The 26,915-nt window shown below is 38.1% G+C and overlaps 2 protein-coding genes across 5 annotated transcripts in view; one reads left to right on the plus strand and one right to left on the minus strand.

The window, feature by feature from the left end:
• LOC146480398 (uncharacterized) lies at positions 1-15,548 on the minus strand. Of its 2 annotated transcripts, none has more exons than XM_085109578.1 (16): positions 15,481-15,548; positions 12,588-12,824; positions 11,561-12,369; positions 10,723-10,844; positions 9,958-9,999; positions 9,403-9,451; positions 7,801-7,936; positions 6,576-6,659; positions 5,783-5,942; positions 5,464-5,561; positions 4,217-4,283; positions 3,734-3,803; positions 2,892-3,023; positions 1,981-2,191; positions 1,032-1,097; positions 1-423 (listed from the first exon to the last, which is right to left on the minus strand). In XM_085109578.1, exons 1-16 carry the CDS (start codon positions 15,527-15,529, stop codon positions 368-370), a joined length of 2,388 nt encoding a protein of 795 aa, XP_084965704.1. In that variant the 5' UTR covers positions 15,530-15,548; the 3' UTR covers positions 1-367. The 2 variants fall into 2 exon arrangements, with proteins under 2 accessions (XP_084965704.1, XP_084965703.1); XM_085109577.1 differs by having other exon boundaries at positions 12,582-12,824.
• The window catches only part of LOC146480399 (tartrate-resistant acid phosphatase type 5-like), a 17,820-nt gene continuing 5,137 nt past the window's right edge, over positions 14,233-26,915 (plus strand). The window contains exons 1-4 of one of the 3 annotated variants that reach the window (XM_085109586.1): positions 14,233-14,283; positions 17,425-17,516; positions 21,685-21,813; positions 26,518-26,767. In XM_085109586.1, coding sequence (XP_084965712.1) covers positions 17,430-17,516; positions 21,685-21,813; positions 26,518-26,767 — 466 coding nt within the window. In that variant the 5' untranslated portion in view covers positions 14,233-14,283; positions 17,425-17,429. Of the gene's footprint in view, positions 14,284-15,778; positions 15,986-17,424; positions 17,517-21,519; positions 21,814-26,517; positions 26,768-26,915 lie in introns of those variants that run through there. The other 2 variants (XM_085109587.1, XM_085109588.1) reach the window with 2 other exon arrangements.

Raw genomic sequence — 26,915 nt, forward strand, 5'->3', positions numbered from 1 at the left:
TTTGTTTACCCTCAATGTCAACTTTATTAAATTTCTTTTTTTTGTTATTTTACAGTCCAGCTGCAAATACTATAAACTGTAAACAATATTATAAAACAATAAATAATTTCATTAATTAATGTCACGTAATACACAGCTTCACCGTGACACTTGATTTTGCGTGACAGTCTGAATGTTTAGCGTGGCTCACGCACTCACACACTCCGACCTCTGCATTCAACACTCCCGCACACTCGCACAAAGCACTAACACAAAGACCACCTTACAGCTGTGGCAACTGCTCCACTTCAAAAAGGCCCAGAAACGAAGAGGTTCAAGTGATACCTCTTGAAACCAAGCCTACCTACTCGATCCACAACAGTTACCATCACTTTGATGCTGGTTCCTTGGGCTTCAAGAATCTCGGACGAATGACCAGCGGCTCTACAAAGAACAAAAAACGTTAACATGTGAGATGGTGAGATTTTTCACTTGAAGAGAGGAGTACTTTAGCATGTTCTCTTGTTTTTTCATTTGTTTTAGTTTTTTTCTTTTTTTGTTCTTCCAGAGAACAACTGGGGTTGTTTAAACTTGAATCCTGTGTCATATTAGTAATAACCAAGAACGATATAACTGCGAATAATCCCTTAAGTTTTTCTTTTGATTGCAAAAACTGTAATCTGATTGGTCAAACGACCCCAAATAACTTTCAACGATTTTGTTCATTTTGATATTGCTCTGGTCCGAGAGGTTTTCCTACTTCTATATGAAAAAAAAAATTAAAACGTTAAGCCCGAAAAACTAAAAAAAAAATGCTATCCTGTATTTTCTCTCGTTCAAAACCCAGTTACACCTTCTTAAACCCCATCATGATGGATAGCACGGCGTTCAACCATTAGACCGTTCATTGTTACTGAAATGTTCTTGCCACTTGTGTGCTATCAACATAGTGGAGGACCACATGTCCAAGAATGTAGGCCTTGAATGGAGGACATTCAATACAGACGCTTGTAAAGGTAAGCCCCCTCGGTACATGTAGAGTCAACCCTCACCAGCCATCTGTTTTCCTTCTTCTGGCGTATTTTCCAGTGGCTGCTGTGCCGAGGTTGGATCCGAATCTACAACACAAAACAAGTTAAGCGACAAGGGACAAGCTGTAGAACCGTAGTGAGTTCCAGTTTTGTTTTGTTCATAACAAAATTGGCTTCACGGATGTGGGTGGAATGGGCTAATAACAGTGGAATTAGGAATGGATAAAATTTAATCGACACGGTCCACGAGTTTATAGCAAAAATCAAGAAGACTTCGTGTGTGTAAATTTTAAAAAGAAGGCAACTAGTAAAGGGGGTGTCTCTAGGAACAAAAACGGCAACAATCATACAAGATAAAATGTCGTCATGTTATCGTCATGGGCAAGTATTCTAAAGTACTTGAAGAGTTCACAAGGTTGCCGGTCCAAAACAGGCACTGTGGAAACCCTTGTCACTTAAGTAGATGCCAAATAAAGCCTTTAGTCATATTATGTGATTCTAACTCGAGGCCTTCAATGAAATTGTTAAGTGTGAACATCCCAATTAAGCTAGTGTGCAGTGCTTTTCAATGACACTGTTCATTATTCTTTACAAGGTAATTTTAGCTTTTGAGCTTAGAAACAATCCTCAAATTTTACATTTATAGTCAAGTCCAATCATTTAATAAAACTGAACAAAAAAGTTGCAAAAACAAGCCCTCCCCGATAAAGCCCCTAAAACGTCCTTTGAACGAATGAAACGAAATTCAATCGTTGCTGTTGTTTTTGTTTTCTGATGCGGTTTCGAGGTAGGACGCTATTGGGAGTGAAGTACCCAAGCACTCACAAAACACCACGCTCATACAATCACTTACTTGGGTCTACAGTATTCCCGTGTCCGCCTAAAACGTTAGGACTAAAATAACACTTCACCAACTGGGAGGTTACAAACAAAACTGAATTTCAACGTGTCTTATGATGAAATAACAAACCTGAAGTGCTGGCCGTTAGTGGTAAGAAACCTTCATCGTTCGTAAAATCCAGTTTGGATATTTTGGAACTGTCCTTCTCCTCTTTTGAGGCGGACTTTCGTTTACGGGACGCCGGCTTTCTTGTCCTGTGCATCAGTTTACATTTGGAGCCCTTTGAACACTGGCCAGTACGAGAGAATTCTTCGCACTCAAGGACGTGCTTTTTGTTACACTAACAAACAAGAAGATATCGGTAATTATTAACTAGTAATAATCAAAGATTAGGGAGTGCGTTCGATGATCTCGATTCCAGGCTCTCTCTCCTTTGCCAAGTTGGTGATGATGTCATCTGCCCCTGCAAAATCTGCGGGGGATGCCAGAAACGCATCCCAAGATCCATTCACTCATTGTCCCGTACAATCTCGACTCCAATCTGTATTAGGAGTGCGTTCTTTCTACGTCGAACCCCAAAACTGACTCACTGGATAACGCAGTTCCAGAGTTTCGACTGGTTTAGCGGTCATGGTATATGAGCCATTATAACATACCCCACAAATGTGGTAAGAGTAGGCGTCAGGGGGGAGAGAAAATATCACTCAATCAGCAAAATTAGCGATTTTGTGTGGTTGTTTTGAATAAAACAATTATTCCACTCGCGCTTGTTGGAACAAGATGATTATAGTCAATTGGATTCCAGTAGGCCTTGCTAGGATCTGATTTTCCTGAACAGTCATAAACCGTGCAAAAACATGTTAGTATTAAGAGGTACCGCCCTAAAAAAACCACGAGTTTCCCGGATGACGTGATGCACAGAACGCATGCGCACGAACAAACGAGGGCACTGTTCTTTAAAGGCGAATTTCTTCCATTTCTCTAAGGTAGTTAAAGTTAACTTCACTGTTGGAGAATCGACAAGCGCTCATTGTGCTTACCTGTTGTCCACGAGAACAGAACCCCTTGAGGAAGTCTTCGCAAACCTCAGCTTTCTTGCTGACATTAACATGGGAATACGGACAATTATCGTTGGAACATGTACCGCGAAGAAAAAACTGGCAAACAGGCATCTGTACAAAAAATAATAAATAAATAAATAAATAAATAACCGGAAACAGTCATCTTTAAATGTTTTGGTCAGAAGAGCCGTTTGACTCTCAGAATCGAACTACGAGTGGTTCTAACTTGTGAGTCTGTGGTTCACATTAAATAATACGTACACTGTTAATTCAGTTTTAGTTACAAACAACACAACACACACAAAACCTGACACAAGATCTATAAAAAGAATAGGACACATTCCCAAGAGCGGAACAAATGGGTTGGCTTTATCTCCAAATGCGCCGCAAACAAAATTTTCTTGCCACTTTTTGCAGCTTTGTCACCTCCAACATTTGCCAAAACTCATTCAACGTTCTTGTGTCTTCCATAAACGACTTTGTGTACTGACCGTGTACGACGTGAGTAAGGGGCCGTATGGCGATAATTTCATGTAGTGACACATCTCAGAAAATCAATCAAAATGCTCCTGTTCATCGCGGACCGTTTCAGCCATTCATGTACAAGGTGCTTTCAGGAAAAGGTGCATCTACAAGCGCGTAAAATGCACGCAATATGGCGGATTTACGCGCAAAGTGTACGCCCAATTAGGCACGCGTTAAAGTTTCTGTACATGAATGAGACAAAAGCTTCAGCAGTGAAAGCAATGGAAAGGAAGGTGAGAATCTCACCACAAAATCTTGCGTCAAGTTTTATCTGATTATTTAAACCACCAACAAACCTTGTCTCGATCAATCTTGTGCGAGAATGGACAAGATCCATCAGTGTTTTTACATCGACCACGCAGGAACCTGTGAAGTATCAATAACAAGCGCAACTGTAAGTTCATACCTCTTACTTACCGAGTTAGAGGTCCTTACTGTAAGTTACAGACAGAGTTTTTTCCTGTTGATTGTGAAACGAGGATCCGTAACTTACAGTACGGACCGAGAAAACAAGGTTAGTAAGATATTTATGTCTCTGAGGTTAATCGGGCGCGCGGGAAAGGAAACTGGTTGAAGTCAAGGGAAACAGTTAACGGAAAATTGACCAATCACACCGCGCGTACTAACTGAGAGATACAATAATATATTATAAAACACGCCAAATAACATTCAAAAATACGTAATTCCTGTCCGCACTATACATGTACATGTATCTCAGAATTGACACACATTGGGATCATGAAATAAAATTGAAACAAAAGGTAAAGGGGAAAACTCACTTTGTACAAACTGCAACTTTTGAAGGGTCATGGATGTATGGGCAAGCATCTTGTTTATTGCATTTTCCTAAAATAAATGGAAAGATCAAATTCAGTGGGGACATCAAATATGTGATTGCTTGTGTTCAGGTTCAAACACAAGGGCTGTTGTCTATATTACATCTACTGAACATGTAACTATCACAGACAAAAAAGTTTATAGCAGATGCGACTGCAAGGTAAGAATAACAAATGTAGGTGAAGGCCCAGACACACGGTGCAACATCACATGACATTGCATGCAAATAAATATTTTTTTGACTGTGTCTATCGCTGAATGTGAAGAATACTGTGTGAAACATCCTGAAATATTAACGGAGATGTATTGGGAATAGACAAACACCGCAACTATGATGTGGACTAAGTATCCATTATTTGAGGGAATGAGATAAGTGATCAGGGCTGATATAAGACTCTAAAAGATACAACATATAATTATGATGGTACAAAGGAAAAAAATTCAATCATGGAAATTTAAAATTTTGATGTAGGCCCGTTAATAGAAAATAACTGACACTGTTGGAAAGAGCACCTCAAATTAGTAAAAAGGCCAAATTTGGGAGTCTTGTCTTTTAAAACAACAAATATATAGTTTTGTTAAGTCTGAAAATTTTATAGACGTTTGTATGGAAATGGGCAATCTCTCCAGTCTTCATACAAAGGTCTGAAAAATTCTTAAGGAACTGTATCTTTGCGATATGTTTTGCGCTACCGGGTCGACATCAAAAATTTAAATTACTGTGGCAAAGGCCTATTGGCCATAATGTGCGCAAAAACCCTCCCCAGTCTCTAACACAAGGCTAACACTTACACAGAACCTTTTTAAAATTTGTTCACCAACCGTGCAATGATTCTTGCGCTGAACCAACTTGAACAAAAATAGACAGTTTGACGGTCTACACAGTACACGTTTTTTTGGCAACTCAGTTTCATAACCTGCATGCATATTTGACAATTATTCCACGAGCGCGCGTTGGATATGAGATGATAGATAGCCGACGAGGCACGTAGCGCCAAGTTGACTGTAATCATCTCATATCCAACAAGCACAAGTGGAATAATTGTTTTATCAAAAACAATCAAGAAATTTAATGGTCGCCATTTCTCGGCCATGGTATAATGGCTCATATACCATGGCCGCTAAGCCACTGAATCAAATCCCTCGAATTGCATTATACAATGATTCAGTTTTTAATAATATGGCTTACCAAATCTGTTGTAGAACATGCAATACTGCTCTGAGGTGGGCTTCCTTTTGTTGTTTTTGTACATCCTGGCATTGCGAATGCTACGCCGCAGAACACGACTGAAATAATGAAAGGAACAACGACACAAGTTAGAAAGCCTTGGGCATTACATTTACTGTGCCACTTCACGCTCAGCAAATTTTACATTCCAACATTCTTAAAAAAAAAAAAATGCAGGGCTGCTTCCTCTACACACTGTTCATGAAACAAAACTGATGGGGTCTGATTATCTTTCTAACTGCAGTGTTTAAGGCCACCGAAAAAGTCTTACTTTCAATACCTGGCAACAGTCTTGTTTTGGGAGTTGGTGACTTTACTCCTAACCAGAGTAGTCGGTGTATGGAATATGATCATACGCCCATTACTCAATCGTCTTCTCCCTGCAAGGATTTCACTTTGCTTTGAGGATCTTGCTTTTTTCAGAGATCCCTGCTGAGGAACTGAAAAGTACAATAAAAAAGACTGTGTACATTCATTCCTTACCTCGGAATATGTTAAATAATAATAAATTCTTGTAACAAGATCTGAGAAATTAGAGCAAAACGTAGCTTTCGACCATATATCATAGTCTTCTTCCGCAAAGTGAGCTCCACATTGTCATGTGACGACATGTTATCTAGTCACGTGACAACAAGTGATGGCGGGAAGATCATAGCCCCCATTTCTGTTTAACCTGGGATGTTGGCATCTAATGTGGATGGCTTCCTTGATTTTCCTTTTGATTTCCACGGACTCTTTATCAAGGATTTTGACTCCTTCACAGTCAATCTCATGAATGTCCTTTGACTGGTGTTCTCAGATTGCAGATGTTTATTGTTTCTGATGTTCACCCAGTCTCCTCTCCACAGCTCTAACTGTCTCGCCTACGTAGTTTTATTAAACATATTTTTGTAAAGTCTTTTCTCCGAAAATTAGGGGGCTCAAAATCTGAAGTAGGTTTAAATATTCTAAGGAGAAAATACTGTAGATGCTGATCAATATTGGGTGACCAGCATCTCCTAGTCTACAGCACTGTACCTACCAGTGAAATTCAAAGTATCTGTAAAATAAGTGAAAGAATTTCAGCAGATTACCTCTATTGACTCTCTGAAGTGTCTTGCCTTTGGAGTCCATTGCAAACTTCTCACCCTGAATTGTGACAGTTTTTGACAACTTTCCTAAAAGAAAGAAAGAAAGAAAGAAAAAAAGTGATGGTAAATGACATGTACATGTAAATCAGGGTTGACAAAAGAAAATTCAACACCATAACTTAAAGTGCCCCTAACCCTTCAATTTGTTTTCTTTCGGTAGATTTCCATATCTGTGAAGAACTCATTTTCGAAAATTTTTTTTTAGAAATATTGAATCCTTTATTTTTTACGAGTGCTAAAAGTTACTGAAATTTTTTAATTTTTGCCCGCTTTAAGCCCCGCTGGACAAATTTTTGTCTCGTGGGCTCATTGGGAACGAGCCAATGAGAAGCGTCCGATATTTGACACTTTCTTAGCTGTGACGTGAGAAAAGGACACCAGAAGGATTCAGAAGGAATCTTATGCATGCTGATTCCTTTCTCTACATTTCGAGAGTTGCTGCATCCAAAAACCACACATTTTTCAACCATTTTCTCTGTTTACATTTGAAGCATTACCGCGAATCTTCGGATATTTTTGCACGATGTCCTTTTCTTACATCACGCTCCATATTTGGCCAAGTGGGGGATTAATGCGAACGCTAGGTGAAAATATCAACAAGACTGCCTTCACTTCTAGCGCTCGTAAAAAAAAGGATTCAATATTTCTCAAAAATTTTTTCGAAAATGAGTTCTTGAAAGATATGGAAATCTACCAAAAGAAAACAAATTGAAGGGTTAGGGGCACTTTAAGAGGGTGTTCTCATTTAGATGTACTACAATCATGTATCCAGCAGAATGCAGGATGTTTGTCCCATGAACCTAGTTTACTGGCCTGCTGTAGCTCAGTGTAGTGGTAGTCTACCACTACACTGAACTACAGCAGGCCAGTAAACTAGGTTCATGGGACACTGTGGTAGAGCATCCAAATTAGTTTAATCAGAAGGTCATAGGTTTGACTCCTGTTGGGAGAACTCAGATTTTCTTAATCTTTTTCCCAGTCCTTTGTATGTCTGTGTCACTGACTGAAAAAATAATCTATCATATATGTGTCCCACTGATATACTTTCAAAATTCAACAGTTGGCATAATAATAATATTATTATTGTACAATGTATGCAATAATTGAGTGATATTCAAATCCCGAGAGTGTATTCATAAGTACTGTAATGATGAAAGTTGTAGCTTACCAGTTTTTCTAGTGTTAGAGAAACTTGTCACCTTTCCTTCACTTTCTTTCCTAGTTGAAGACGACTTTGTTTTCCTTAGTTTGTTTGATGATGTCTTGTATGGTACACCTTCAATTACCACCACCTTAGTCAACTTCTGCAAATACATAGAAGAACAGATACAGTGTACATGAGCATAAAATCAATGAAAATTGCTAATTGAGATTCAAGGTACTCGTAGTCGAGAATAACATTACTGCAGTTATCAGTGGTACTTACGGACGGTGCCTACTAATACCGAAGTATTTTTGTGCGGCCTATGACTATGCGGGAAAAACAGATCTTAGCAAGGCCTCTTGGAATCCAAAAAGAAAATTGGGGGTAACCACGCATTTTTCAGAGATAATTAAGCAATAATATCTCTAAAAAGCGCCAAAATATAAAGCAATGTATGGGATTTTTTTCCTAAATTGAAGTTTAATTATCTCTGAAAAATGCATGGTTACTCCTAATTTTCCTTTGAGATACCAAAAGCACTTACCAAGTTCTGCTTTCTCCGTATAGTTTTAAACCGTGCAAAATTATCCCTGTATTAGTAGGCACCACCCATAGGAAACCCAAGTATCTCGAGGTGCGCAGAACTTATGCGCAGTAACAATAGTAGGCACCATCCTTAAGGCAGATGGCACCAGTTTCTCTCACTTTGTAACACTTATACTTTCATGGATTAATAGAACCACTCTTAATCAGTTGATACAACAATAATGGCATCAAAAACATGCCTAAACATTTGTGAATAGGTTATGGTCATTTTCTTGACATAACAGGTTACCATAGCAACAGTATAACCTGTTAAAAACACCACCTAATTTAACCATTAAGTGGTCACTGAACTTGTTTTTTAGTCATAACCCCATTTGTTATTATGGAACTGTAATCAGCACCTTACATGGTGGGGGTGTGCTCAGTTCTCCAAATCCTGATCCTACTGTATATCTCAACAAAATAATTTTCCAGTATCCTTTTTCAGGGCAATCATGAAATTTAATCATGATGGAAAATCATCATGAAATCATTAATAAACTGTGGTTTTGTGTCCAGTCTTTTATATCTGAATCAAAGAGATGTTATAAAAGTACCTAGATGTGTATTTTCCACCTGTTAGCATTGCTTAATGCTGCTTTTTGTTTGTTTTGCTGCTGCTTTGACTAATTATTATTTAATGTTAATTTTCAATTCAATGTTATTTGGAAGTGAGCCCTCTCGATGAGTTTTTTTTTCTCTTAGGGCAAACTTCAACAATAAAATATGTTTTAAAAAAATCATGGTTTCTATAATCCACACCTGTTTCTGTAAAATTCATACCTGTTTTGAGCCTATTTCAGACCAAAACACCTCAAAAACCATACCCTTTGGCACCACTCATACCTATATAGTTCGTATAGGTGAGTAAACCCCCCCCCCTCCCCTGCCAGAGAGTTATTTATTACTGGCCAACTTGAACTTTCTGCTTTCTTGAACAAATGTCTATGTCCCTTGAGTGTTTAAGAGCAGTGCATGACATGTACAGTGAATTGCTTCAGTGCAGTTTGAAAAAAATATTTAAATACAATTTAAACATACCTGAGCTTTAATCAGGGCTTGTTTCCTGTTTGACCTTACAACACTGTATCTGAAAATATAGACTCACTTGAATATCACAATTTTATTCTTTATAATAATCAGCTCTAGTCAAGTATGATCATCTCCAGGGTGTAATAATATTGTGTAACTCACTACCTGCAAACATGTGCACAGCTGAGCTTCTAATACTACATGTATATGTTGTGGTGTAATTTTTTTTTTTAAGCTTTTTGGTTTCAAGCCAGCTAAAGTTTTATTTTCCTTTGTGCGCAGTATTCATTACCATAATCTGAGATAAAAGGAAATAAAAACCATACTGGTTTGAAAATATTAAACCAAAAAAAATTTTGAACCGCAACATTTTCATGGTTGTATATCCTACATTCAACTCCAGAAGCTGCAGTGTTTTCAGGACAATGATCAATGTTTCACACAGATCTGTTTAACATTCTTTCAACCATTGCTAGAAAACATTAAAATATCTGCTGGCTAGCCCACATATACATGACTGTGCACTGTACAGTCATGTGAAGAATATTATTAAAAAAAGCCTACCTTGTAACCACAGGATTATCTCCAAGGACAGCTCTTTGCCTCCTGCAAAATTCATGTAAACACTTAGTGACTCTGGATAGCAAAATATTTTACTTAAGGTAACACATGTACATAACCCCTCAAGTGGAAAAGGCACACTTGTTTGACTTACTACAGTTGTAAGTGGACAGTCACACTTCAACAAATTTGTTATTCACATGTCACAATAATCCAAATGACATCTGTTTATTCTCCAAAAAGTTTTCATTGCACTCCTTTTTCTGATTTTGTTGTAGATATGATCAATATTTGGTAACACTGCAGGGCTTTTTGTCATCCAATTCAGTCTGTAATCACACTTGTGATTAACCAAATCCAACTCCAGCTTGGTGGTTACTGGCTTTCGTTAGTCACTCATTTGAAAACTAACCCAGTTGGACTCCATTTGTAAGATTACAGACTAAATAAGATTCTACTCCACTCTCTCCACTCTGACGTACATAAATGGCTACCCATTAGCAAAATAACAGTACGTCCAGGGCTCCCAAATGTTTTGAGCCACATACAGTGTACATGTATTGCCTTGAGGTACCCACCCATAAAAGAAGTTGTTCAGGTCACCTGCATAATCAAGGTCCCACCAAACATTTTTAGCTGTGACATACATTTAACAATTATCCTGCGAAACCATGCGGAATATCCCGATACTTAGCAGACAAGGCCGCAAGCCGGGTTGGCTGAAATCAGGGGATATTCTGCAAGATTGAGCAGGATATTCAAACAGACCTCTCAATAAATCCTGCAGAAGATCGCTGAGAAGCAGCCTTTTTGCTAGTGGATTCCACCAATGATTGAACTTCTCTTCTGTCTAACTTTAAAGTGCCTGGAGCCCTCCACACAAGAGAACCCTGCCAAAGAAAGAGAGTGGCAATTAAAATCTTCTATTGCTGTATCAGAGATTCAAAGAAATGAGGGGAGATGAGAGGGTTGAAGAAAGGGATGTGGGAACAAGGAAAAAACAGCTTTTGTGAGAGGCCAACTCAGATAAAAAAAATCAATACACTGCATCTACAAAAGAGTAGAGGCACACACCTCCACCATTTTCACAAAAACACTAGCTGTCTTATGCATCAAATAAACAGACAAGAGAAACGTTTCTATACCTTAAGGAGCTACATTGTACTCTACCATAATTACACTCTCTACAAGTACAAACTGTACTCAAACTATAATCAGGCAGTTTGAGTACAAAATGCATTGTATATGTACAACAAGCACCCTATAAAATAGGCATCTTGAATAGAAAACATAATTATGAGAAATACATGTACATACAATGTACATGTATAGTGTACGTATACACAAGAGTGCATTGCAACCTTATGCAAAAGTGTTCAGCAGCTAACTGCAAAAGTTGCCTTTCTACTGGGAAGGCATTTATATGGGGGAACATGTGACAAGCCTGAAGAATACTTTTGCTGGAGGCTACCAAGGGTTGCAAAACACTTGGGAGGGGAGCCAGGGGAGAAAAACAGTAATTTAGGGCAGTGGCAGCAAGCTACATTTATAAGCAAGTCTACTGAATTTTTATGTAACAACTTACATAATTATGAATGACACCTACCTGACTGGGTACTGAATAAACTGTCTTTTTAGTCAGTTTATGTCTGTTGACTGTTTTGGAGTCTACAACTCTTTGGCTTTGAGTTGTCCTTGCCAAGGTTCCTTTTTTGAATACACGAGGATTTTCTTGTCTTTTAGTCCCTGATTGAGTGTGAATTCCAGGATTGGTCCATTTAAGCTTGGAACTTGCAAGCTTGGGTTTCTTTGTACTTGTCTTTTTTCCAGGATTGTTAGAAATAGTTATTGTGGGTTTGGACCATTTAAAAGATCCCCGAACATTTGAGGTTGATGGTGCTTTTTGACAAAGCAACGCAGGAGATTTTCCCTTTGTGAAAAATGTACTCAATGGCTGTCCTGTGCTCAGTAAGCTTGATTTCTTAGTGTAAAGTTCTGAGTCAGAATGACTTCTACTGTCATCAGTAGCAAGAACAGAGATTGTGGCAATCGGTTTTGACCACTTCAAATCTGATTTCTTTGCAACTGTTTTCACATTGGGAAGTGGTAAACTGTCCTTTTTGTTCAAAACATAAGGGTTTTTTGCTTTAATAGTAGGGGATAGCTGTGACGATGAAGTACGAGTCACATTTGAAGATGTGCTTGGGGATGCCACACGTGAAGGTAATACTGTTGTCCTGGAGGGTACTGCAGGTTTTGATGTGGATAATGTAGAGGCATTTTCATTGTTCACTTTTATTTTCATTTTGTCCTTCAAACTAAAAGGATTGGTCGTGTTCATAGTCACAACTGGATGCAGCCTTGAAGACCCAGGAATGGCTGCAACATTTGAGCTGGTTGTTGCAGTGCTTGACCCTTTAAGTTGGTAAGAAAATAAATCATAATGTGTATATCAGAAATATCCCATTTGAACCAGCCTTACATGTATACATCCTACACATATAGGATTAGTAATGAACCCCTCTCAGACTACAAAAATTTTGACAAAAAAATTAAACTTTTTTCCCTTTTATTACCTCTTAGACATTTAAGCGCAGTGCACAAAATAACAAGGCTGTACACGAGACTCATACCTGAAATACAACTGGCTGTTGTTCTTTTGTCCAGACTGTACGAGGATCTTGCTTTCATTGTTTGACTTTGTGCTGGGCCACGAGATGTGCCAACAACATGTTGCTTTTCTGTTCCCGGTTGTTTAGCTTTTTGCCAAGAAAATGCCCTTATGTTGTTATTATTGTTACTCATTGCTGCAGGGACATGTCTTCTGTCAACACTTGATTGTGGTGTCTGTTTATGTGACTTAATGAGTTCTGGAAGAACAAAATAAATTGAAGACAAAATTTAAGTATTCAACCTTCAACTTTCACAGTGTGCTTACAACGTAACTGCTGTAGAACACGCCAGGGTAAATAGAACCACGGCTGAGAATTGCTGTATTGCTGAATATCAAACACATCAAATGGCCAAAGCATAACAATGTTTCCTCCAAATGTTCATACATAAATGTTGAAATATATAGATAAGAAGCCTGAAGGTCATTCAATGGAACAATTTTCTTAGTTGCTCAAAATGGTGTGTTTGTAATGATGAAACAAAGAACATAAACAGCTGCGTGCCTATAAAAAAAATGCGAGGTCACTGAAAATCAAGTATTAAATTTTACTTGACTTAACTCTTTACCACATCATCATGAGTGTCACACAAACTCACTTTCTGATCTTTTGTCTACATTAATTTTGATGAATCCATAAGGGTTGACTAGCTTGCATGTAGTTGCTTTGAACCCTAGTACCAGACCCTTCCACTCAAAACGTAAAATACTAATACACCAAATTCATAAAGATTGCCGCCGCACGGTATTGAGCCTGGGGCAGGTTAGGACCACACGGAATCCACGCATTTTAAGACCTGTAGACGTGACATTTACAACAATTTACCACCAAATCCTTTCTTGATTTCACTCGATTCGACGTGCAAAGAGCAGACTTAAGTTGTATCTTTAACCCCTTCATTCTCTCCGTATTTTTAGCAAGCCAGACATCTGCCAGCTTTCCTTTCGGTGGAAAACTAAAAAATCCTACTTTTTGCCCTTCTGGACCGACCGTTCCTTATTGACTGCACAATGGAACACAACAATTTACATTAGAATTCAATTTTTTCGCATCGCAAGCCAGTGTTGATTCTAAGGCTGTCCTAAAATGGCACTGGTGCTAGGTCCCAGTTTCAACCGCGTGGCGGCCATCTTTATGAATTCAGTGTATGCTGCCACTGAAGCTGTACACAGAGAGTGTTGTGGCATTTCACTTGCTACATGAAGTTCCTGTTAATGGAGTGTGTCAACCTCCTTTAATTGTCTGATTGTCCATACTATAAAATTAATTATTTTTTAATGGCTAAGACTTTATTGCCGTTTAAGTGTCCTATGAAATATTATTTTATTATTTTATTTTATTATTATTTTATTACCCGGTAAGCATGCCCCTGAACACACTTTAAGGGTGCTAATATTCACCAGTTTATCTTGTTTTAAAGTGGACGTTGGTCATGAACACCTTTATCCCTGAAATCACATGGATGCCAGGGTCACAAATGGTGATCATGTGCTAAGAATCAAGTTGCCATCACTTCAAATCTTAGACATCTGTTTAACCACTTAAGTGATCTTCAAACAGGTAAGCTGCTGTCCCTTCTACACTATACTACTACAATAGAGGACAGGACAACTGAAGAAGTGTGCACTCTCTCCATGATGAACAACTCTGAATGAAGGTACACACAATTTTTATTTTCATATTTGGAAAAAATGAATCCATCAAAACTGGGGTATTTTGCAGAATGCTGAACACCAAATTTTACATAATCTAAAACAGATCAGGTTAAGCAACAAACAATATTATTTAGGTCTAAGCACTTCTCTATACTATGTAAGATAAAACACTGATTATACAGATAGTTAGCTTTTAGTTATTGTTATGGCAGACATTTGATGGTATAGGACTTCCATGAATTTCCATGTTTATTGTTCTGCAAAATACTGCTGTTGAATCCATTATGCTTGGGAGAAATCAGTAACTTACACCAAACTTTTGTGTGCATATTCAGAAAGTTTTTTACCCTATAAAGCTCATGTCCTTTATGACTACCATACTGTCAATGTAATAAATCCCCTTCTTTTTAACTCAGAGTTCATTCTACTGATGTGTTTGGGTCAAATGGACGGGTGGCCTTTACTTAAATACTGTACGATGATTTTTAAAGCTACAAAGCTGGGTTGTTGTTGTTGTTGCAAGCTGCTTTTTACAAGACTATATTTAGGAAACACCAGATTTATTTTCCTTAGACCTTGGTTCATGATGTCGACAACGTACGGTAATCAACAAAAATAACTTCCAAGCCCGAAACCAAAACGCCGCATGAAAGTTATTATTTCAATTGAGTGACAATACCCTAATAATAACTAAGCATGATTTATTAAACTTCTGCCAAAGAAAATATGCCTCTTGTATTCAAATTGTTTTTCTTTATCATTTAAACACAGTCTTAAGCTCATTAAAAACTTAAAACTTACTGCTAAATCTCTTTTGTAATCCCATATGAGACAGACTTTAGATTTTTTTATAGAACACACATTTCTAAAAATATTAACCTTATTTAATGGTTAAATGGTCGAATTCTTTCAAGGTTTGAATTTCGAGGGAAAACGTAGGCTCATAACACGAAATATATTACCTAGACAGAGCTTTTTAGCCTAGTCTTAGATTACATCGCTTTCGCCAACCCAATTAAAACGACAGAGGAATTGAAAATTTCGTTGACTTGCAATTTCATGGCAAAAATGGAACTTGGAAACATGAAGTAAAACGATGCAATTTAAGCCTTGCCCGCTCTCAAAATCATTTAAGAAAGAAGAAATATTTCAATGAAATAGATCTGAGGTTACAAAGAATGTGAAGCAATCAAACTTACTCGTCAAAAACGCGATTTCCGCTTTCAGCTTCGAAGATTCGTCCGCCATCTTGTCTTGAGAAAGAACTGTACATGATGACGTCACATTTGCACAGGTTTTAACGCATCGCTTATGTCACAGTCTAACCAACATCCCCTGGTGCACGTGCAACAAAACAGCTCAGTCAGGAGCCTGCTCAGTACACGACTTTAGTGCAGTCGCCATGGATCATGATCCATGCTGTCGCGTATTTGTAAATTGTATGCAAATGAACACAATAGAAAACCACAAGAAACGAGCAACGTATGCCTAAAATTTATTTCTTTTTTCACAACTTTTGTGGACTCCCTGTGGCTATCAGTACCTTCTCACATTCTCACATTCACGCAGCCGGTTTCTTGGCTATTAATGATTCTGCGATAAAAGCAATGGAGAATGCATTTGATTGTATAGCCGACATCGAGTTGAAGCCTATGGATTTGTTTCAAGGCTTTAGTTAGGATAAGATAAGTACTTCAAAATAAGGTAAAAATCTCTTTTGTTAATTTTTGCTTAATATTTGTTTTCACTCCCGCGGACATACAAGGAAGACCTCATGGAAACCGTGTTGTTTGTATGCTAGTTTTGTTTCACCTCTTCAGTCCTTACGGATCTAAGGCATTTTGCTTATTATTATTTATATTATTTTCATGTAATAGAGGAAATTTATCCTGCGATTCTGAAAAAACTGAGTTCGAAAACAGATAACGGAACGTGTTTACAATTTTACAACTTTTGTCCCGTTAAGGATATTAGGCTTGCGCTGATGAAATAAGTAAAATCTACCTGGAAATAGCAGGGCTTGTATAAGGAACTCGAAAGGTGTAAAGTCGCGCGAGTGAACCAAGATTTTAATGAGGGTGATGCAACTCATTAGTCATGCGAGTTTTGGCTGAAAAGTGCAAGCGAGATCACTTACTGTTCCGATCCCCCAGTTACAGTTGAAAAACACCGGCTTCCAATGAAGCAATTAAGTTTTGTATTAGCGGACTTACATTTAAGTTTTAAAATGAACTTGTAGAGGTGTTGTAATTGTTAAGAACTCAATTTCTATGTTTCGAAGATATTAACCGTACAACCATTATAATTTTATAATCCAAAGTAAGATAATAGATCGAGTCAGTTAGTTGAACAAACATTGAAGCAAAGATTGGACACAAAAAAGCGAATAAATATTTAAGTTTACAGTGACGAGTGAATAAAATAGAGTGAACTAAACAAGTTTTAGAATCTCCAGGGATAAGCCAAAATATATGTCAGTTTACACTTTGGAATTTTTCCTTTTTTTTTTCTTCCCTTCTCCCGACCGCCGACTCTCCGCTGCCACACTTTCGCGCTCCCCGAAAAAAAGGACGTCTGATCGCAGGTTTAATTTATCCGCGCTCAACAACTTGTAAACAAAATTTTAATATTTAATTTAAATTTAAATTTTTTAATTTTTAATTTTAATTGTAAATTTATCACGAAAAACTCGTGATAAATTTGCTCGCATTTCATCAGACTCAGTGATCACGGAGAATGTATTTCAGCTTGCCATGGGCCAATGCTGCTTAATTAATTACACCAATTCTACGAGCTAATTTTTTTCTTTCTCGTGGAGCAATTAACCTCTTAGGTATCATTTTGTTTTTGGCTACAAGTCAGCATACATCACACCGGTGGCTGATTTAATGTATTCAATTCTGAAAACTGAAAGTGAGAATACACTTACTAAACGGTGCAAAATACTTTTATGCAAGTCTATACCAACAATGTTGCCAAACATTTTCGCCGTGGTCTGTTGAAAATGCATTAAAATGTGCGAAGTTGTCGTGGATGAGTTTATATTTTGTCCTCGAAAGCGAGACTGATGGAGGATTGACCGATCGAGTACTCTTGATGTAAGGTATCTAAACGAAAGATTCAACGTTTGATTTTGCCGGTAGGAATAATGCCTGTTGTGTTGGAACATGTCGCGGAGCCAGAGACATCGAAGCTAGTGGCAATTGTGTCCAGACTCACCGTTATCATCAGTGTTGTAAGTACATTTTTTTTATTTATTGGTAACAATGCAACGACCCAACTTACGATAAAATATATTGGTCTTAGGATACACCTTAACTTAGAAGGGCCTCGTTACTCTGGCCGGCCCTCATAATTCGGCCACGTTACGTACATAAAATGAGTTGAAATTCTCGCAAGTTCAGAAGGTTCAGAAGAGAACGTGAATCAAACGGGTCAGGTGTTTCGGTGGTCATGCTTCGGTGGTTATGTTTCGGTGGTCAGTGTTCATTGTCCTCACTGCTAACCAGTCCCCAGTCTGTGCTGGGGCAAGATTCACGAAGCCCTCCTGAGCTAAGATGTATCCTAAGTATGTTTTAACAATAGGCTATTGTTAGACTAACAATAGGCTATTGTTGCACTAACAATAGGCTATTGTTGGACTAACAATAGGCTATCGTTACTCCAACAATAGGCTATTGTTATGAAATAATACTTAAGACACGTCTTAACTTAGGAGGCGCTTTGTGAATGTAGCCCCTGGTGTTGTAGGCACACGCACCACTCCTATTCAGCATCCGTTTGGAGGCAGAGCATATTTTGCACGAGAACGTTTTGTCTCCCTTCTTAACTGTTTTTTATATACGATTACAATTCAACATTCCTAGAGTTAATACCACAGATTTTGGGAAACACTCAGCAATATATTTGGAACTACTACTCTGGTCCAAATTAGATGCTAAAGTGAGGGAACAGCAATCTGTAGGTGTTTTTAAGAAGTTGATTAGGAAACAAAATCTAGCTGCGCTTTTTTCTGCCAATTGATTGAGTATGTTTCTATTTTGTTACTTTTACGTGATATAGGTTTTATGCACATTTTTATTTTTATACTCTTAGTTAGGTGTCCTTACTAGTGGGAAAGCGCTGTATTGTATTGACAAAGGAATGAAGTTATTATTATTATTATTATTATTATTATTATTATTATTATTATTATTATTATTATTATCATTATTATTATTATTATTGATCAATAATGATTTCTTGAAACATAAGCAAGCGAAAATTAAAGTTAATAGCCGACTTTTCGGCGTCATCGTGACACCATTCTCAAGGCAAAGTGGATAAATTAATGCGAAGATTTGATTTCTATACTTTACAGTCTCTACAAATTAGCATATTAACAAAGGATCACAAGTTCTTCAGGTGAATACCTTTGCGCGAATCGAGTCTTGCCTTGAGCATGGTGTCACGATGACGCCGAAACGTCGGCTATTAACTTTAATTTTCGCTTGCTTATTATTATTATTATTATTATTATTATTATTATTATTATTATTATTATTATTATTATTATTATTATTATTATTATTATCATTACATAATAGTAATAGAGCCATATTGCCTCGTAATTTGCCCCAAACGACTATATATACAGGCGATCATTACCCTGTGAATTCTCCCGATGTAAACTGTTTAAAGTCTTAGTCTGTAATCCATCATCTACGAATATGAACTCTTCGCGAACATTCATTAAAGTTTAATTTGGACTAGCCATTTCGGCCGAGTTTCATTTAATTATAAACCTTGGCTTCTTAGGCTTAATTGGCTTAATTTAAGACTGATTGTGAAGAAGCTAGAATAAGAAGAAGAAGCATGAATAGTTCCGAGCATATTTAATAGCAAAGTGAAACTACTTTTCGTTTTTTAGCCAAAAACTAAAAAAACTCTCCTTGGCCGAACATTGAAAAGAATTCTCACTTTGTGGTTAAGTTTGTGTGGAAGCACCGAGTAGAGATACCAAAGAGATGACTTCATAGCCATCTTTTGAAGTCTTCCGCAGTCAAGAGTAAAACCGTAGCTAACCGTAGTGAGAGGAACTCATGTTTTTGTTTGTGTTTTTCAAAGGTGCTAGCCCGCGGCGAACGCAGACGTATTTCCGGCTGTCGCTTCTCTCCGCCGTTATTTTTCGGCGGAGAGAAGCGACAAAAGGAAATACGTCTGCGTTCGCAAGCTACAAAAGTGCAGACCTATAGAAGTTGTTATGATAAACTTGAAAAGCAGACAATCCAGCCTGAGACTCCTTATACAACAAATATAGTCTGAACTCTTCAGCATTATACTCTCAAGAACAATACTCCAGAGAGACTTGAATACTTCCCAAGCATTTTGCTATTTTAGTTGAGGCGTTACGGGACGGATCTTAGTAACAGAAAATAAAACCATCACATCATCATGAACATCTATGACGACTTTTCACAGTGCCTACACTGATAATCGCATTTTGTGACAAATAAAAAACTAAATTGTCGCCGGTGCAACAATATTTGAAACTCACGGCTCATGCTTACCTACGTAGACCATTTGCAATTATTGATACGAAAACAGTCGATTCACGACAATCAAGACAGGAAAAATTACCTGACAGTTTCCTTAATTCGCCTAAGATGTTTTCCATTAAAAAATGACCCAGGGAGGAGCAGGTCTTAGCTGCTGTTGTTCATTAGTAAATGTTTAGACATCGTCTAGACACGTTTTCAAATAATTTCCTTATAAGTAACTGGATCGTGTGCGGTTTAAACTTGGTTTAGACATTGACTATATCAAAACAGTGACTTCGTTAAATAATCGGCCTTAATTGTTTTCCCTGCATAATAATATCATTATGCAGTGGTTATTGATGAGTTGTACAGTCTGTCGATCGAGGACTTTCTAACCAGTAGCCTACTCCATACTAGGGAACGTCTGATCAGAGTACGAGTTACGAGATTGGGTACGAGTACGACTGTCAAATTTCAAATCAGTCGCTTCCCCAGAACTCTCGCTCCTTCCCGTTGTTTACCTGCAGATAAGGAGACCCAAGAAACAAGATTGGTGTGGCAAGCGCTTATCTAAACCACGCAAACTAGATTTGAAAAGTCGTACTCGTACTCAAATCTGCAGGTCCCTAGTATCGGAGAGAAGAAGAAAAGACAAAAGTAAAATAAAGCGATGGAAAAAACGGAGAAAGGATTCTCCTCACGTTATTTTTTCGCGTGCACTTAACCCATTTTCGCTGTCCACAATTTGGAAGCCTGGAACAGGCTATCTACACAGCTGTACGAGTCAAAGCTCGGGCTGTATGCGTAACGCAATAACCTGCTTTGACCAGTTGACTTGTCATTACTGTCCACTTATAGGCCGGCCCTTTTATGCTTAAATTTTCAGCGGTCAAGCAAGTCCCCCTTTTTCTGTCTACACTGCTTTCTCAAACTTGAGGTTTTACACGGTTTTGTCAGAAGTCGATCTTGAGATTTGAGATTTGAGATTTGAGATTTGAGATTTGAGATTTGAGATTTGAGATTTGAGATTTGTGTCGGTCGCACCCTTGCAAACTGGATCTCGTTAATGGATGATTTGAGGCTATGTTAGTTAGAATATCATTAAAATGCACGTTGGGTAGATCGAAAATTCTAAAGATTCCCATAGCACTAGGTGATCTTTCGATAATTTTCCATACGGCAAAATGCTTTCGTATTTAGAGTGCAATGTGCAGCTAATCATTTTGAGGAGAATTTGGTGCCCGAACACCAGACCAGTTTTGCCCGAATAAATATACTGTCTTTGACGATTGATTGGGTTACAGCAACCCAGCGTCCACCCCTCCCACCCCACCCCTGGTAATAATAATAATAATAATAATAATAATAATAATAATAATAATAATAATAATAATAATAATAATAATAATAATAATAATAATAAATAATAATAATAACAATAATAATAATAATAACAATAATAATAATAATAATAATAATAATAACTTTTGCTTACCCTTGGCGCGCGGAAGTGTTTATAGCACAAGTGCTCGTGGGGCCGAGCATTAAACTCCCATTAAAATTCACTTTGGCAATGGATAATCGCCACTGTGATGATCACACGGTCAATAATATAGGTGTCAAGTGTTGCATGTATCAAACATCAAAGCACTGGTTTGTTTAATTGTGACACAGGTAGCCAACTTAAGCGCTGCGCGTGCGCGCCTACAACCAATGATTTACTGCAGCGAATAACGATTATAATAACTTACATGAACGAGATTCGGGAATATATTTAACATGACAGACCGCAGGGGCGGACAAGTCCAAAGGCGATAAAGAAGGACTCATGGCCGGGTATGAATGGAGAGGGTTATACGCTTGTCCCTGCTCTTTTTTCTACAGATATGTTCCCTTGTTGGCGCCACAGACAGTCAAAAGCTCACATTCGCTGCGATCGGGGACTTCGGCGGTGTTCCACAGTGGCCGTACTTCACTTACACACAGAAGAAGATAGCCAAAGTCATGGGAAAGGCAAGTGCTATAAGTCGCTTAATTCACAACGGGTTTCTTTCTAAATATATCGCATTTATGATAGCTGTTTCTTTCACTGCGGGTCGCTTGTACTCGTTTATTTCAATTTAACCGGTATTTTTCACATTTCTTGGCGCGATCAAGTAAACAGAACATCTGCTTAACCGTCATTCAGATTAGGCTTCTTTGATGAATTTGACCTTAACTGGCCAAAAATATATCAATCGCTATAAACAATATTTTTCTTTTGATTTTAAATTTGATCATCAGACGGTTTAGCGTTTAATCCTCCGGAAGTCCTGGAACTGTTGAAGAATGATAAATAATTTAGCAAAGCACCAAACATCCACATGCAATGGTGGAGAAATTAAATTTGAAGAAACAAGAAAGCGACATTTACTTAAGTATGCTTATTTTGAGCAATGGCTTACACTTGTATTTTTTCTCATTCCAAAGCATTGTTAAAAAGACAATGACTCTATAGCCGTGATTCATATAACCAATCGACATTTTGCAAAATTCAAAAGCGTTTAATAATTTTTGCCTGAGGCAAAGTTGACAACTTCGAGTGTCTTTTTGAATCTGATTACATCAGAGTCGAGTCAAAGACAGCAGAATCCCGTATCCCTTTTCTTTTTTATCAGATTTTACGTTCGCTAGGTACATTCGTTAGAATTTTACTGTAGTAGATTGTTCACAGGCAGCTGTTCATGACTTTCGTTGAATCAGTTTTCCGCAAGAGAAGTTGGCAAACTTTAGACGTAAACTTCAGTTGCTCAGCTTTTCAGTGTAAATAAAATATAAATTATTTCGCGTTGCTAAGTGAAATATTTTCCACACCACTTATTAAGTCCATTTCTGCTAGGGTTAATTAGGTCAAAAGGAATTTTTTGAAAAAGATGATTTTTAGAAGACGGAATGATTGAGTCAGAAGAATTATTTTACCAGGCACTATAAGTTTTCTCCGTGATGAGCCATATCTCACGTCAAAATTGTGTTTATTTTTCTGTTTCAAGATCAAACAACTGTGTAAACGTCAAGTTAATGACATGAATTTTCTTTTGCACATTATTTCGACTATTGCGGGTTGCCAAGCTACTGGCTCTTTTTGCGTTTCAGTGGTGTATGACAAGGTATTTTAATTATGGCTCTGCGGGTTCGATAAGATCGCCACAGAGGATGATTAAGTGTAAATTTAGACGTTCATGATCACTGTACTGTCAGATTATGACGGTATATAGGGCTGACGCAAGGTTGATCACACTGAAAAATAAAAATTGGAAGCGTCTCCAATATCTGTGGGTTAGGGGGAGGAGACGGCTGACATTTCAGATGCTAAATTACAATCACCTTCTCGGCAACAGGTAAAACTTGGGGGCTGATTTCGACGAGTTACATACATGTTAAAACCTCGTACAGCAATTACTAAAACTCTGAAAACTCCGGCTCAGTAGCTATCAGGAGATAAATATGATGCTCTCTTTCTCTCATTTGATTGATCGCAACCGAAAATTTATCCGCAGACTGAAAAGTTCAGTAGAACCAGACTAAAATTAAGTGTTGGTCGTACTCGCGGGAAGTGAAAGAATTTGAACCTTAAAAACCGGTTCACTTGTTGGTTGTGAAACGAGTTTTTCCAGTTGTTTCTGAGCAATCCAAATAAATTAAATGTCATCTTGGGTGCCACGAGTTTCTCTCGCGATGTCTCGATGCAGGACTTTAGCCTGATGCGCTATCGAAGTCGTCGCGAGAGAAATACATGCAGGTACCCAAAATAAAATGATATATAGCCATGCAGTCGTTTGGTCGCATTGCAGTATGTGGCTGTCATTATGTGAGCAATAAGCAAAAATATGGATGGATGGCTTCCCCTCACGCACGATTCAGTGCCGCAAACATTTAAACCAGTTATCAATTTTGGAAAAGCTCCCAATGCGATAAAACTTTGAAACTAAGCTAAAGTTAATCTTACTACGGTATCTTCCGAGATAATTTGAGCATGCGATCACAAAATGTATTTTTATTTGTTCATGAACGTATGGCAATCTTGCGTTTTGGGTTGGAAGAAAATCGAACTCGGATTTTCGCTGGAGAACAGGCCGGGTACTTGGGCAGCTCGAAAATTCGCGTACTAAATTGATTCCTTCTATAACTTTCTGCATATTCAGGTAAAGATTCCGAACACAAGATTTCAAACTGCGTTCCACGCGGTATATAGGGGGAGCCAGGATTCCGTAATTATAATAGCTGCCGTTGTTTTTTTTAACCATCCGTAAGCGTTTTTCACCCCAATTACCTTTTCTACCGTTTGACAGATAAGATAACTTCGTTTATTTCAGTTTAAAGGTCTCAGCTCAGGGGATGAACAAAAGACATTTTAAATGACCTTAAATAGAACAGATACAGCCCGATCGTGCATGATTCTAACCCACTTCCTCTAAGAGACGTCAAACTGTCAGGGGTTCGCTCGATCGCTTCAACAACTGAATCCTTTAAGAATGAATATTCTCTTTAAGAATTCAAGTGGGCAGTGCTCACCTATTTCGTTGTTTTCATCCTCAAATGGCGGACTCTACCATGCAAGCAGAGGCCCTTCGATCTTGCTAGATAAGTCGGGAAGAGGACTTATCTAGGAAGATCGAAAAGCCTCTGCTGGCAGGGTAGGAAGACTCCGATTATGGCGGCAATCTATACAACTGTCCTATAAGCACTGGATTAAAGTCAACATTTAAATAATACCTTGAAACCTTAATAGGCCATGCTTTACTTTACGTCCACAGGCGTGCAAACATTTCTAGCAACACTTTTAAAAACTAAGTAATAGGTTTTAATATATATATATATATATATATATTTTTTTTTTTGTTTTCTCGAAGACTATGGGTAGGCACAGTGTCTTATGTATACGTTGACTTGGACAAGGTCCTCGATAATTTTCTTTTCCTTTTTTCCTTTTTTTTTTCCCTTTTTTAAAGAATATAAAATATCGTGCAGCTGCAAGTTTGATCTGTTTTCCACGTCCTTTCGTCATAAATACACGTCACCCTATTTAGTTTTTACCTAACATCTTTGGCTCACATAAACTTTACCTGTCGTGTTATTTTCGTGAATCATGCATGGTCGACAAACGGGTAATAAAATCGGTACACTTAGACGTTCTGGTTAAAATCTCATTTTATCCTTCAGGCCCCAGTAGTTCAAAGGGCGGATAATTTTATCCACTGGATAGGTCGCTATCCGGCAGATAAAATGTGTGCAAGATTTTCCCGATAATCCTATAATTTGAGAATAGAGTAGAAACATATATCAAATTTAAGGATGGTATTGTGAGGAAAACTTGCCAAAAGCACTGCCTGGTTGGAGTACATTTGCTCCGCTGGATGGCGACTTATCCAGTGGTTAAAGTTATCCGCTCTTTGAACAACCTGGGCCAGTTATATTATGGATGTCATAAGTATAATATATATATCATGATGTTCACGAGACCCCCCGGATACATGTTTGTCCAAAAAGCGTGCCTAGTCACGGAACGCCAAATGCATCACAGGCACAATGAATGATAAAGGTATTTTTTCATGCAGTGACGCAAGCATACTCCGGAAAGAAAAATATGCCTAAATCCTGTTGGAAGAACTCGGATTCCCTTTTTTCGAGTATGCCTGTGTACATGCGTCACGGACTGAAAAAATACCTCTATCATTTATTCACCAGGCTTACAACAAAGTTTTCTTCCATGCAGTTTAATCAATTGTGGCCACTCATTCATGGACGATGGCAAACATTACCCTTGGTTATCGGATCATGGTTAAAATGTCATCAATCTGATCATGACGGTTGTCGCTTTACCCTTCCCTACCGGTTGACCGTAAAAATCTATTTAGAAGCCGTTCGTGTTAATTTGCGGAGAGGTGGGGGAATTTAAAGAATCCGCTAAATGTAATCTCTACCCCTGTCCCACCCCATCGGTATTCCTTTAGTTTGAGGAATGGGCCCGGGTCTCCCATAAGCATAAAAGAAAAGAAAATGGGTTACTCTTCAAATCAAATCAATAGAGTTTCCTATTCACTGCGGTAAATTGTTTCAATGGTCATCGGGTAATCTAACTCCTTTATTTTCTAGTTGATTGGCTGACGGTTAAAATTTAAGATATTTGACTACTAAAAGGTTCGTAACTGACCCATTCATGATTGAGACCCTTCAGGCATCAGACTCCTACATAGAGTAAGTGTTCTTGTCGTCATACCACGCTTTAATACTGTAACGTACGGAAAGCATTCCATTAGGTATCTTGGACCGACACTATGGCGCCACCTACCTCAGGGCACAAGAAGTGCAAGCACCCTGAGTCAGTTTAAGAAATTAGTAAGACAAATGGATCTCTCGAACTTAATCAACAACGAATGTGGACCTGACTGTTTTCTCGGCAGTTCGTAGAGACAAGGAGTATTTTTAATAGAATAGTATTGTATTAGTACCCTAGAGTTTATTATGCTTAATATTTATTTGTCATTTACTGTGTCTCCAATTAGCAGGTATGCTAAAGTACTTTGACACAAACAAAGTTACGTAGCAGGTTATCAAAATCGTCGTAACTCCTAAATACTCCACATGTTTCACGACACTGATTTAAGTAGGAATGCGCATGATTGACATCTAAGTTGGAACAGTTGATATTGAATTCCCTCTTTCATTTTTCCTTTTTAGTATGCCTGCGTAAAAGAAGTAAAATTTATCATTGGATTAGGCGACAATTTTTATTACGAGGGTGTAAAGAATGTAGATGACCACCGATTTATATCAACCTTTGAGCACGTGTACACGGAACCCACCCTGAAGAGAGCCACGTGGTACATGATAGCGGGTAACCATGACCACGCCTCTAACGTATCTGCGCAGATTGCCTACACCAAGAGGTCCAAGCGCTGGCACTTTCCACACTTCTTTTATACACAAGGTAAGCGTGCAAGTATTATAGAGTGGTTTCACACAACAGACAAGAGAGAGACCCTTAGATTCTAGTACAAGTACGAATGTAACTACGACGTTGTTCCAAACATAAATAAGAGTGCACGCGCGTGAACCAGCGGCGTTATTTTGGCGGG

Source organism: Pavona decussata, unplaced genomic scaffold (assembly GCF_977016875.1).
Source record: "Pavona decussata unplaced genomic scaffold, jaPavDecu1.1 SCAFFOLD_53, whole genome shotgun sequence".
In the NCBI taxonomy this organism is placed as follows: domain Eukaryota; kingdom Metazoa; phylum Cnidaria; class Anthozoa; order Scleractinia; family Agariciidae; genus Pavona; species Pavona decussata.

Excerpts from the sequence above, each read along its gene's own strand:
- LOC146480398 (XM_085109577.1), bottom strand. The coding sequence starts at position 15,529 with ATGGCGGACGAATCTTCGAAGCTGAAAGCGGAAATCGCGTTTTTGACG. Across the intron at positions 9,452-9,957 it reads GATAATCCTGTGGTTACAAG|ATACAGTGTTGTAAGGTCAA; the intron begins GTAGGCTTTTTT and ends CTATATTTTCAG. Across the intron at positions 1,098-1,980 it reads ACTAACGGCCAGCACTTCAG|ATTCGGATCCAACCTCGGCA; the intron begins GTTTGTTATTTC and ends TTTGTGTTGTAG.